At 43.8% G+C, this 14,107-nt stretch overlaps 1 protein-coding gene across 1 annotated transcript in view; it reads right to left on the bottom strand.

Annotated features, from left to right (window-relative positions):
* The window catches only part of GPR176 (G protein-coupled receptor 176), a 76,873-nt gene extending 66,370 nt beyond the window's left edge, over positions 1-10,503 (bottom strand). The window contains exon 1 of the mRNA XM_084629823.1: positions 10,197-10,503. Within this exon, the coding sequence (XP_084485949.1) occupies positions 10,197-10,425 (229 nt within the window). The 5' untranslated portion in view covers positions 10,426-10,503. The remainder of the gene's footprint in view (positions 1-10,196) is intronic.
* Positions 10,504-14,107: the final 3,604 nt, after the last annotated feature.

Raw genomic sequence — 14,107 nt, 5'->3', positions numbered from 1 at the left:
ATCTGAGGAGGGAATAGCCACAGAGTTCAGAGCTTTCTCCCAGATCATTCTATCAGGCTGGTGGGGTGTGCCTCTTTGCAGGTCAGGCTATGTGACCTGCCTACAACCCTGTGAACCCCTGGGATGCTAATGAATCCCAGGGGGATCAGTGGGAGGCTTGAGCCATCCATACGATGGTCTTGTTGGGGACACTGGGTCATGGCCACTAGGTAACTCGAGGGGATGGAAGACCACGAGTGTCGATGAAGCCCCCTTGCACTAGGCCCAGGTGTCCTTGGCCCCCCTCCCGCCTGGAGGCACTCGCAGCAGCTCCGCGTACTAGGCCCAAGTGTCCTTGGCCCCCCCGGCCTGGAGGCACACACACAGCAGTTATGCTGAGAATCTGCAACAATATGCTGCAGAGTCAGACTGCCTGAAACTAAGCAAGGCCACACAGGGCAGATATGGAAGAACAATGCTGAATAAAGCAGCTTTATGTATAGTTTAACAAATGATACAGAGAACCAGGGAACTAGCTGGGAACTGGATTGGCTGGCTATATGGATACTTGGGGCAGCTTGCTATTGGATAAGTATGCTGGGAAAAAGGATGTATAAAAGCCTGTGTAACTTCCTGCTCTGGGTACAGGATTTGAGATTCAAATCTCCCTGTACCTATTTGAAGCTTCAAATAAACTTTTCTGCTTCTCCACCCCATTGTGATTATTGGGTGTGGCACACTGGGTAACGAACCAACTCAAGCTGTTGTTCAGCCTCTCGGCACTGGGTGCCGGCAACAGTCTTGTATCTCTGTGCTGGTTCTGTGACCAACACTAACCTCTCCCATCTCCAGCTACTTAAAGGACTCCTCTCCCTCTCAAAAAAGGATCCACAGATAGGATGTATCATTTTCTGTGATGAATCTTCGCTAGGCTAGTAGAAGGACACAACATCCTTACAGACCCATCCACTGTCTGTCCACTCCTCTCCCCAGACCACCACCCATTGGCTTGATCTATGAACCCTCAGAGCACCCTTTGCAGTGTCCAGTGATGCTATTTTCCATTCAGAACAGGAGGGGTGTGATTTGCATACGGAAGGGAACAATAAGATCCTGAATTACTAGGGGCTTGTCTACACAGAGTTGCAGTTGTCATCTTAATGTAATTTTAAGCCAGTGCAAAAGGTAAATTTAAACTTGTAAACTGAACCCAGCTTCTCAAAATTGAAATAAGAGGGTCCAAACAACTTTTTACAATGGTTAAACTAAATTAGTTTAATTAAACTGATGCAAGTTTGTGGGTAAACAAGACATGAGTTAACTGATAGTATGCTAGATAAATGACACCTACAATTTATCAGCATAAAAAAAGCACCAGATCTGAGATAAGAGTTCTGCTGTTCATAGAGATGAGCAGTATGCACTAGGTAGTTGACCTCAAACTATATCTCACCAAAGCAAACATACATACTGCAGAATTTCTTAAACTGTAAGGCTGGCCTTCCTAAGGAATCTGTTACCTCTCCCAGAATTTTCAGAGAAAAGCTTACAAATATAACTGTTTATCTTACATAATTTAATTTGTAACATAAAATCTCCTTTTGCCGTGTAATGTCCTTAATGACTGCAAACAAGGGAAGAAACAATGGCAAAGCTATATAGTTTCTTGGGGGTGGAGGGGGGGCGGCTATGTGCCTACAGACTTGCTGGAGCCAGGCAGAGTGGAGGAGCCAGAACCATCCAGAATCTGGGGTACGTAGTCACAATGTGTGTTCAGTAGCCATTCTGAATCTATATGGGAAGCTTTCAGTATGGCCAAACTATGTGGCAGGACACACCCGTGGTCACCATCTGAAGGCTGAGCCAACTGCAGCTCAGTGAGGAGGAGGCTATGAAGTGGAGTATGTAGGAGCCAGCCTGTTGGAAGCAGCTGAACCAAATGGGGATAAAAGGTGTCTACTGTTAGGTCTGTGTCTCAAAGACGGCTATCCATTTGAATCCATCCCCTCCTTCTCACTAGGGCCAACTAAAACTGTTGTGCCCATGAAGGCTCCTGAACTCGCTAGGAGAATGACACACAAACATAAAGCCAATGAGTCAGTATAACAGTACAATCGCTTAATATCCACTCTCACTCCCCCCATAATGACAAAGATCACCATGTTCAGAGATGAACTACAGTAGATGAAATGCACAGGCAGAAAGTTAAAACAGTGGTTAAAAAAAAAAAATCTGAATCCATCTGTCAATAGCACAAACATCTCTTACAGGACTATACCAATGCAGTTAAACAAGCCTTCTCTCCACCACAATCAATGCAGCAGAATCATAGCCAGTAGAGCTATTTCACCTAATAAACTGGCTTATCTGAGATAGCAAAGTCTTGATTCTGATGTCTGGGCTAACAAGTGTGAAGACTGAAAGCATGCTTCGCTGATAAGACCAACCGAATATGTATGGAACTAACTGAAAGAAAATTCTACCCCTCACTGGATCACATTATCCACATCACTCCTGAGAGAATTTGGCCCCATCACATATGCCAAAGTTCAAGAAGCTCTGAAAAAAATATTTGCGCCACAACCAGTGAAAGAGATCCATTCCCCTCCTGGGTGGGGAAAGCCAGTCAAGAACAAGTATACCCATTACTAATGACTTCTGAGGCAATTCTGCGCCACTGAACACGCACAGAATTAATTTCCCCCACAGATTTCTTTGCTTCCCCGCAGAAAAATGACTTTCTGACAGGAAAGGAAAGGAAAGGAAAGGAAAGGAAAGCCACAACAGCAGCCATGTGACCCTAACCAGCTGCATGTTTTGGGTGCCCAAGGCAGCTAAATCACTGTGGGGCAGGGGGCGGGACGAGGGAAGACCCGGCTGGCAGCTCCTACGCTACACCCAGCTCAGATGCTAGTCCCGGCTGGGCAGGACGGGACTTCCTCTTCCCCTGCACGGCATCCGGGGCCTGGTTAGAGCCACCCCCAGATTTCTTCCCAGGCTTCAGGAACTCAGCAAACTCCCCCATCCTGCTTCCTGCAGCCATCGCTCCTCAGCTGCAGGGGGAAGGATCGTTGTATGGGGACCTGCTCCCCCATCTGCCCAATCCCTGTGCATCCAGACCCCCTCATACCCAGACCCTCCTGCTGAACGTCCCCCCCACGCACACTCCCAGAACTCCCCCTGCTGAGCCCCACTCCCCCTGCACCTGGACCACCCTGATGAGCCACCCACACCCAGATCCCCACCCCCACCAAGCTACAATCAGCTGCAACTGGATCCCCACCCCCACTGAGTCCCACTCCCCCACCATCTGGACCCCCACCCGCACACCCAGGCCCCACCCCACCCCCGAATCCCAACCACCTTATCAATCATAGAAGATTAGGGTTGGAAGAGACCTCAGGAGGTCATCTAGTCCAACTCCCTGCTCAAAGCAGGACCAACCCCAACTAAATCAGCCCAGCCAGGGCTTTGTCAAGCCAGACCTTAAAAACCTCTAAGGATGGAGATTCCACCACCGCCCTAGGTAACCCATTCCAGTGCTTCACCACCCTCCTAGTGAAATAGTGTTTTGTAATATCCAACCTAGACCTCCAACACTACAATTTGAGACCATTGCACATTGTTCTGTGTGTCATCTGCCACCACTGAGAACAGCTTCGCTTCTTCCTCTTTGGAACGCCCCCCCTTCAGGTAGTTGAAGGCCCCTATCAAATCCCCCCTCACTCTTCTCTTCTGCAGCCTAAACAAGCCCAGTTCCCTAAGCCTCTCCTCATAAGTCATGTGCCCCAGCTCCCTGATCATTTTTGTTGCCCTCCACTGCATTCTCTCCAATTTGTCCACATCCTTTCTGTAGTGGGTGGCCCAAAACTGGACGCAATACTCCAGTTGTGGCCTCACCAGTGCTGAATAGAGGGGAATAATCACTTCCCTTCACCTGGACCCCCCTGCAGAGTCCCATTACTGTTGCACCCAGACCCACCCCCAATAAGCCTCTGCGCATCCAGATCCCCCCCCACACACACACACACCCCTCCCCAGATCCCCCACCAAGCTGCCTACACCCAGATTGCCCCACAGAGAACCCTCTCAACCCACACCTGGATCACCCCACACTAAGCCCCTCCATATTTGGATCCTGCCAGGCTGAACCTGCCTGCCCACACCTTGTGCATCTGGCACGGAGGGACAGAGCCCTGGGGTATTTCGGGGGCAGGCCCAGCCCTTGCGCTGTGTCAGGGTTGGGTGCAACCTTACTGCTGAGTTCATGTCCTGGGTGGGAGCTGCAGAGTGATCTCCCACCTCTGTGCAGCCAGCCAGTGGCCTGTGCTCCCCAATGCCATGCTGGAGCTTCCACATTTATTGACAAATAAATGTTGTAGAATTTTAAAATATTGGGCCTCGAATTTTTATTTTTTTGGCACAGAATGCCCTCAGGAGTAACTAATAGAGATAGCCAGTTCCTCCATCAGAGCTGCATACCTACCAAACTCCATAAAAACTGCCATAGTTGCCCAATTCTCAAGAATTCAATCACTCAACCTTGAAGACCTCTCTAACTACCATCTCGTCTCAAAGCTCCTATTCCTGGGCAAAATAACTGAGAAAGAAGTAGCCAACAAGCACCAACAACATCAGCCTACATCTTGGATGCCTCACAATAAGCATTCAGACAAGGGCACAGCTACTGAGACAGCTCTAGTAGCATGAAAAGACAACCTTCTTGCCTGTGTCCAGGACCATAAGACCTCCATGATCATACTGCTGGAATTTTATGCAGTTATTGACACAGTGGACCAAAAGGTATTGCTAACATACCTACATGATTTCACATGAGATGATGTCCCAGCACTACAATAGCTGCAATTGTTCCTCTGCAAAAGAGCTCAGAGCGGTGATGAATAACTGCTCCTTCTCTCCAAAGGCCTTCACCCGCAGGGTCCCACAGGGATCCATGCTACCCCCTTCTTCTCTTCAGCTCCACTGGCAAAGCCAGCAAGATACTACAGGCTCAGCTGTCAATAGTATGCTGATGCTACACAAGTATACATCTTATTCTGAAATGATGCAACTACCATTACGACTAAAATGTTGGAATTCCTACAAGAAATCAGCTCTTGGATGATGAGCTGAAGCTGTACCCAGGCAAGACTGAAGTAGTGCTGGCTGAAAAAGAGAAACTCTTTGAAGAGCTACCCAAGATGTTGTCTCCCCCCTTCCACTGAAGGCATACAGCCTCCCTTTATCAAAGTGGTGTAAAGTCTCAGGGTTCTGTTTGACTAAGTTTGGTAACTAGGTAGCAGAAGTATCTAAAAATGCCTCCTTTCACATCCAGCTTGCTAGGAAACTTCTCCCCTTCCTTCCAGTCAAGAACCTGACCACAGTGATCCATCTACCTGTTGCACTTAAGGCACAGCCATCCACACTGGCAGTGGAGAAGGAAGAGTGGTGGGTTTCCTGAGAGAAAGGCCGGTAGAATAAAACCCAAAAACTCAATGTTTTTTGTTGTTGTAAAACTGTGGCACAAGTCTGACTGCTACATTAACATAATCATCTTTAATAGCAGCAATTCTTACATTTAACCGCACTAGTTTATAAAAGGATTTTTAGACCAAAGTTCATGTTTGTCCAATCAAAACCTGGCATTTTCTGATTCTTTATTACTAATGTCAGAAATACTAAAGTAGAAAATGAAGGTTATTCAAAATATTTACACATTTAAAAAAAAATAATAATGAGCCCCACATCACTGCATGCCCTTCTTATATTTTTGGTTTGTGTCTTCCAGTTAAACCTACTGTCGCATATTTAAAGGTCACTTCCATATTCAGGCCTTGGCAGGCTAGTGACATCTGGGATCCAAACCCATTTCCAGCAAACTAACATTTGTTAATCTAATATTGTCAATTAAATTATAAAATATATCTGAGAATGTACTGTTAATGTATTTTTAACATTAGCCATAAAGAAAAAACTACTGGAGCTGTTTGTTTACTCTGTGTAGAAGACTAAAGTCAAATATCAAAACCATTCACACTAACAACCTCTTCACATATAACAGGAAAAACTAACACACCTATTCGACATTGGTGAGGCCTCATCTGGAGTACTGTGTCCAGTTTTGGGCCCCACACTTCAAGAAGGATGTGGATAAATTGGAGAGAGTCCAGCGAAGGGCAACAAAAATGATTAGGGGTCTGGAACACATGAGTTATGAGGAGAGGCTGAGGGAGCTGGGATTGTTTAGCCTGCAGAAGAGAAGAATGAGGGGGGATTTGATAGCTGCTTTCAACTACCTGAAAGGGGGTTCCAAAGAGGATGGCTCTAGACTGTTCTCAATGGTAGCAGATGACAGAACGAGGAGTAATGGTCTCAAGTTGCAGTGGGGGAGGTTTAGATTGGATATTAGGAAAAACTTTTTCACTAAGAGGGTGGTGAAACACTGGAATGCGTTACCTAGGGAGGTGGTAGAATCTCCTTCCTTGGAGGTTTTTAAGGTCAGGCTTGACAAAGCCCTGGCTGGGATGATTTAACTGGGAATTGGTCCTGCTTTGAGCAGGGGGTTGGACTAGATGACCTTCTGGGGTCCCTTCCAACCCTGATATTCTATGATTCTATGAAATACACCACCTACTGTTACAAGTCTTCCCACAAGTCACAGGTATGAAAAAAAAAATTGTACATCTCTCTTTAAAAGAAGACCTGTTACTGTTAAATTTTCTTGTAGGGCTCAATCTACATACGGGTATTTAAGGTAATGAGGCTGCTCACATGAGTACTGATTTGTGGATCTGGTCCCTAGGTTTATATTACAGTTACAGTTTCACAGGGTTTAATCTTAAAGATTACAAAGTAATTCCACACCATAGACACCTAATCTAGCAAATATTTAAGCATTTGCAATAACTTTACCATGGGAAGATAAGAACATGCTTAAATGTTTGTAGGATGAGCTTCCATTCAAGTGGCCTGAAACAAATGACAAACTATCAGGAGTTGAACCCTCTACATCCTGAAATATCATTCAACACAGTGTTATCTGCAATATCTGTACACAGCTATTCTGTCAGACAGGAAGAATGATTCAGTGATTAGGGCACTAGCCTGGAACTCAAGGGAGTGGGGTTCAATTCCCTTCTCTGGGTTACAGACTTCCTGTGTGACCTTGGGCTAGTCCAGAGGTGGGCAAACTATGGCCCGCAGGACCCTCCTGCCCGGCCCCTGAGCTCCTGGCCCGGGAGGCTAGCCCCCAGCCCCTCCCCTGCTGTTCCCCCTCCCCCACAGTCTCAGTGTGCCATGCCACCGGCGCAACACTCTGGGCAGCACAGTTGCAGAGCCGAGGCCTGACCCGGTAAGTGCCGCCAGCCACCAGTGCTCCAGGCAGTGCGGTAAGGGGGTTGGATAGAGGGCAGGGGAGTTGTGGAGGGGAGTGGTCAGCGGTCCCGGGGGGCAAGTCAGGAATGAGGGGGGGAGGGAGTTGGATGGGGCAGCAGGGGGGAGTCAGGGGTGAGGGGTCTGGGGGTGTTTAGGGGACAGGGGTCAGATAGGAGGCGGGGGCCAGGCCACGCCTGACTGTTTGGGGAGACACAGCTTCCACTAACTGGCCCTCCATACAATTTTGGAAACCCAACATGGCCCCCAGGCCAAAAAGTTTGCCTGCCCTTCGTCTCTTAGCTCTTTGTGATTCAGTCTCCTATCTGTAAAATGGAAATAGTCAAACTTCCCTACCACACAGGGGCATTGTGAAGATAAGTACATTCAATGGTGGGAGGTATTCAGATATTATGGTAATAGGAAGTCATAAGTACTTAAAATAGGTAAAAAGAAAAGGAGGACTTGTGGCACCTTAGAGACTAACCAATTTATTAGAGCATAAGCTTTCGTGAGCTACAGCTCACTTCCTCAGATGCATCTGAGGAAGTGAGCTGTAGCTCACGAAAGCTTATGCTCTAATAAATTGGTTAGTCTCTAAGGTGCCACAAGTCCTCCTTTTCTTTTTGCGAATACAGACTAACACGGCTGTTACTCTGAAACCTGTCATTATGCAAGGCACTGCATTTAGCCGTATGGAGTGGAAATCTATCAACTGCATGAAAAAACTTGTACAGATACAGACTTGCATCTGAGGAAGTGAGCTGTAGCTCACGAAAGCTTATGCTCTAATAAATTGGTTAGTCTCTAAGGTGCCACAAGTCCTCCTTTTCTTTTTGCGAATACAGACTAACACGGCTGTTACTCTGAAACCTTAAAATAGGTAGTGATTCAGTGCAGCAGAGACATATATAGGGAGAATTTACTTTCAAAAAATAAGAGGTAGAAGTAGTTTTAGGTACTACACCTGTGCCAAGCCCCCTACCCATTTTTGTTGATTTACAATCACATTTTCCTTTTAAAAAAAAGTTTTCCCCTCCTTTTTTGTTGTGTGAAAGACCTGCACAGACAAAGGAAGCTGACAAAGGCCCCAGACTACAATCTAATCTGCAGATGCACCCTCGCACCAACGTCAGAGCCTCAGTTACTTCACCAGGGGTCTTGCTGGATGAATCAGATTGCAATGTTGCCAACTCTCATGATTTTATGATAAGTCTTTTGAGATTCAGTATTTTTCCTTAAAGCCCAACTCCCGGGAAGACACCAATTACATGAAAGTAAGTTTTTAGCTCTCATGCCTGTAGAGAAAAATCTGAATAGATAACCCCATGGTATTCTAAAGCCTCAAGAAACAGAAGGCAAATGAATTGTATTTTAAAAATCTAATTTTTAAGTCTGATTTTTTTGGAGTCTGACTCATGAATGCCAATATTAGGACTGGGGCTTAACTGAGTCTACATATCATTACTTGTATTACAATACCACCTAGACACTTTGACAGAGTCTGTGGATCCACTGTGCTAGGAACTGTACAAACTCCTAATAAGAGAATCCATACCACAAAGAGCTTATAGTCTGAATAGACAAGACAGACAAAAGGCAGAAGAAAAGAAGAATTATCCCCATTTTACAGATGGGGAACCTAAGGACTAAGTGACTTATTCAATGTCACACAGCAATGCTGTGGCAGAGCTAGAAATTTAACTTGAATATGAGTCCCAGTCCAACGTCTTTATCACAAGACTATTCTGAATACAGAATAAGAAAGGAAACTATTCAGTATAATCATTTAAGATAGACAAAAGAAATATGAATTGTTACCAGGGAGAAGTTAATTTTTTAAATTATCAGCACCCCCACCAAAATATATCCTAGCACCACTGAAAATGTTCAGTTAGTTGTGTCCAAAAGACTGTAGCCTCATCCTGAGAGGTGGGGACCATCTGCAAGTCCCCTAGAACTGTCAAAGCCACAGGTGCTTAGTAGCTCTCAGGATCAGCTCCTGTGTGAAAAAGTCTCATCTTATTAAAATAACTGGCTTTGCATGACTTACCTACTAGTGGCATTTTATTAAAATCTAATTTATTGACCTCCCAAACTGTATAAATCAAGATTACCTACAGGTATGACAGACAAAACCGTTTCTAATGCCTGTCTTGCCTTGTCTCTTGAAAGAAAAGCAAATGTAACTGATAACAAAATGCCACACTGCAAATCCTTATAAAGCAAATATACACAGATGTTTAAAGTTAAAGTTAGCAGTTACTACCATGTATCTAAACGGTACAGGACCTTAATTAAGTTTAGTTTGTTAGCTATTAGATGGCAAATAAGTACAATATCACCCAGATAACTGAATGTACAGCCCAAAGAACATTTACAAAGGATTCAATTGAAATCTGCAGGAGATCAATGTAAAATGGACAGTCTCAAATATAAAAATTCAGTATCATTTATCCCAAACATTTTAAATTAATTTCTATTATAATTACTGTATATCCCATTACCTTTGAAAATAAGAGCACAATCAATGCATTATCCTTCCATCTATTTGAGTTCCCAAGGGAAAGTTTACTAAATAATACATATGCATATCAAGGCAATTTCAACTGACTAATTTTGACAGCGGTAATCTATATTACAGAGAGCATCAGAAACCTACAGAAAACTCAAAGGCACACTTTATTAATTCCACTTGAGGAGACAGCAAGAACCTGAAATGACAAAAAAGAGATGCCCATGTGGTAGTAATTTGTGACCACAGTAATTATTTGCTGGGCGTGGGTCACAGACTGCAGCCACCAGTAAACTCACATAACAGAAAAACTGCAACAATGCTTACTTACCCAGCAGAGAGCCTATAAAGATGACAATTTGCACAGTGGTAGTGAAATGTCTGTAGGTTTGCTCCTCACTGTACTCCCCATTTTCCAAGAGTCCAATCCCATTGTAGCTTCTATTGTTCCACGCAATTTGTGTATTAGACACATTGCTAATTTCTACAGCTCTGGTAACATCCTGATAGAGGGCATGGTCACTTTCATTCCTTGAAATCCAGCTTCCATTGTACCCCATGGTGAGTGTTTTCTTCCTTCTCCCTACCTAATAATCACACATGATTGAACCAATGCTTTTCACTGAACAGAGCGTACAGGCAAAAGAACTGCTTTTGTGAATAAAGCCAAGTTCATTGTACGCAGCAAAGTCTTCACTGAATTTCTGTCCTGGAAAGCAGGTTTGACTTGTCATGTCTCTACCTCATGAATCATTATACTCAGGAAAGGAAAGAAGGGAGAAAAACATGACTCTGTCCTGCTATTACTTTTCCCATATTTCTTGTTTCTCCATGTCACAGTGTTTCCTCAGCATGTTTTACCACAACAAACATGAATGAGAAAAATCCAGTCCACACCATACGTCACCTTCCCAGCAGATCACAATAAAACCAATTTATTGTACATTAAAATAGGATTGGAAAACTTACAGAAAAATCAACTATGTTTTTTCCCCTGTTCTCAGTCTTTGCTTAGCTTTTTCACAAAAGAGAGGAAAGGCATCTCTTTTTCAGTGCCAAGTCCCCTACAACTGTCCTAACACACTATATCCACTTTTCTTACTGTGAAAAATGAATTAATTTTGCATATATGGTCTTCATAGTGAGAAGATACTTAAATTCCATTCAGAGGAAAGTAAATGAATGTTCAATGGCTTCCACAGAGCACCAGCTGTTTCCCATGAAATATAATTTTTTAAATCCTAAAACAGATACCACTCCAGTCTTCAATGAACCAAAAAAAAAAAAAAACAAAGCCCACCATAATCCTATGTGACCTTCTGTGAGTGTACCCCCAGATCAAGCACAATTCTCTTTAAAAATTGTAATACATAAGAGAGCATCCAAGTAATACAATCAACATGCATTTCATCTATCTGTATTCTTGATGCTCCACAGATTGCAAAAAACCTTCAAGTCTTCAGAGCTTTCAGCAAGTCTGCTTGCAGCACTGGCTGCTAGACTGTTTGCTGCTGTGTTCATAGAGATCCTAAAGAAGAGAGACTAGATCACATGACCCTCAGCTGAAGGCTCTGGTTTTTGATGGCAGCCATCTTGCTTGTGGAGCTGTCAGCTCAATGTGCTTGAGAAAAACAGAGGAAAAGCAGAAGTTTATTTTCTGAAGGGGGAAAGTTTCAATATCTAAAATAATTCTAAATATTAGGAGGGAGAGGGAAAGTATTTTATTGTCAGCTTCTGCTGGTAATTTTTATTTTGTTCAAAATTAGGAGTTTCCAAATTTATATTTGTGCAAACCAGTCCTGTAATGTCTAGGGTCAAATTTCCAAAAATATCTCTGAAGCTGCCTGAACATATCTGTTCATGCAGAGTAAGTAGCTTTTAACTGGCTGATAGAGGTGTTTGGACATGCACATTCTGTTGTTTCATTGCACAAATAACAGTGCATGCAAATTATAAGCAGTTGAGATAAAGTAATTTTGCAAATTTGGCTCTTAAATTGGGTGAAATTTTAGCTTCCTGGCTGATTAAAATCTGAGTAATATCTTTTTGAAAATATATGTTTTAAGGTTCCCAGTAAATTTTCAAGTGTAAGTGTTGGGAACACTGGGGCATGGCCACTAGGTAACTCGAGGGGATGGAAGATTTACCACTCAAGCTGTTGTTCAGCCTCTCGGCACTGGGTGCCGGCAACATAAGTAATTTTCAAGTGTTCAGATATATAGTTACATTTTTAAATACGTTACATTAACATGGGCAAGTAAAGGGGTTCTCAACTACTGGCAATCAATTATTTCTTGTTGTAAAGATTGGTGAATTGAGTTATTATACCTGCATTTCCCTGTTGTGAATAGGGAAAATAGCCAACAGACAGCAGGTTGCACAGGAACCATCTCACCCTCTGTGATCATGATTTCTTATGACAGCTATGTTCCACAAGAAAATTTAAATTGTCAACCTCAAAAGTGAGCTCATGTGTGTAGGAAAGACAACTTTCACAGTAATTGGTCAGCAAATCAGGAACTCCATCCCTGAAAGAATGGGGATGACCATGAACTTTAACTCATTCAAAGAAAAATGCAACTCTCTTTATTCTAACCTTCCCATAACACCAGATTTTTAAAAATATGATACAAAATAAAGTCTGCTCTTTCTTTAGTCTTAACCTAAACTTTATCTCTGGCAACTATGCATTATAATAGTCTTTAATTACATGATCACACTGTATTGCTAAAGTCACACACCAATAAATTATATTAGAAGAATATTAAGGTTACAAAGTTAAGCACTCAAAAGTTAGTAAATGCCAGAATTAGCGTTACCTAACAACCTTATTACAGCCCATTTGTATGGATGCATTATGATGAAGTCTATAATTACCTGATCCACATCCAATTCCCGCCGCCATCACCCCCCAGACCTCAGCCTCATTCAGTGCATGGGACAGACACTGCTCACTATTCAGTGTTTTGTTTTCCTCTTCATTTTTCTGTGTGTGGCCCCAGGTCTTATTTACATCATACTATTCAAAGCCAGCTCTGTAGTCAGAATTATTAATTTCTTCATGTGGTTTTCTGTGTGCTCATCACTATAGAATCAGAATGCTTCACAAACATTAATGAATTTATTTTCATAGCACCCCTGTGAGAAGAGGAAGGGCGGTTATCCTCATTTTACAGCTGGGGAACTGCGTCCGAGGGATGAAGTTCAAAAGTATCCATTAATTTTGGGTAAAATTTGAGACCCCTAGGACTTGATTTTTCAGAGTTTCTTGGCAAAGTACTTTATATGTTCAAAGTACAAGCTCCCAAGACTTCAGCTGTGGTTGTTCATCACTTCTGTAAATCAGACCCCGAAGTATTAAGTCAGGCACCAAGAAATTGAGGAACATACAATTAGTGACTGCCTGTGAAAAATTTAGTTGAAATGACTCACCTAGCATTACTAGGCACTCTTTGGCAAAGGGTGTCACAGAGTGCTCTACTCACTGCTAGAGCACCTCCTTCTGATCATGTCTGGGGATTAGCTCTGCAGGGCAACGCCCCTTTCACACACCCGGGACTCCACTGCTCTCGCTTTGTGGCTTGGCCTTTGGCCTTCCCCTTCTGGGAAGGGGAGGACACTCGAAGTCTCTCGGGACCCATTGTCCCAGCAGTCTTCTCTTTCATTGCCCCTTAATGGTGCCACTTCCCCAGCCCATGGACCCTACAACAAGCAGTCAAGTTCTGCAAAATCCTAAATCTTACTGCCATATCCTTAGGCTATTTTCTACCTGGCTGTCTCTCACCCTGAAAGTGACTACAGCCCTCTATCTCTCTACAGTCCCCTTCTACACACAGCTACTGGGCTTTATACAGGCCCCTCCTGTTCCTCTCCAGCTCCATTTCTGCTTTAATTAATCCTCATTACGCCCTGGCTCCTCTTCCAGGTTCAATGTATGCAATTAATTGGCCCACCTAGACACCTTAACTCCTTCAGGCCTTGTGTGGGGTTGACCCCCATCACAAGGGGAAACAATAGAATCCAGTTCTCCAGGGCAGCATTAAACTGCCTTGACCTTGAGACCACCTTCCCTCTTCCTGCAGCCCTCACTCACTACACACCTTCCAATTTCTGTAACAAATGAGGCAGGAGTCCTACTTCCTCCTTCTGTACACAAACCTGATTCACCCTCAGAGCATGTCCATCCTGCACATGGAAGGAGGCAGGGGTCCTGTGGAAATATGTATGTGATCACATACTGTA

This window comes from Lepidochelys olivacea, assembly GCF_965140295.1.
Source record: "Lepidochelys olivacea isolate rLepOli2 genome assembly, chromosome: 6".
In the NCBI taxonomy this organism is placed as follows: Eukaryota; Metazoa; Chordata; order Testudines; family Cheloniidae; genus Lepidochelys; species Lepidochelys olivacea.
This window is presented reverse-complemented; position numbering and strand designations above follow the sequence as displayed.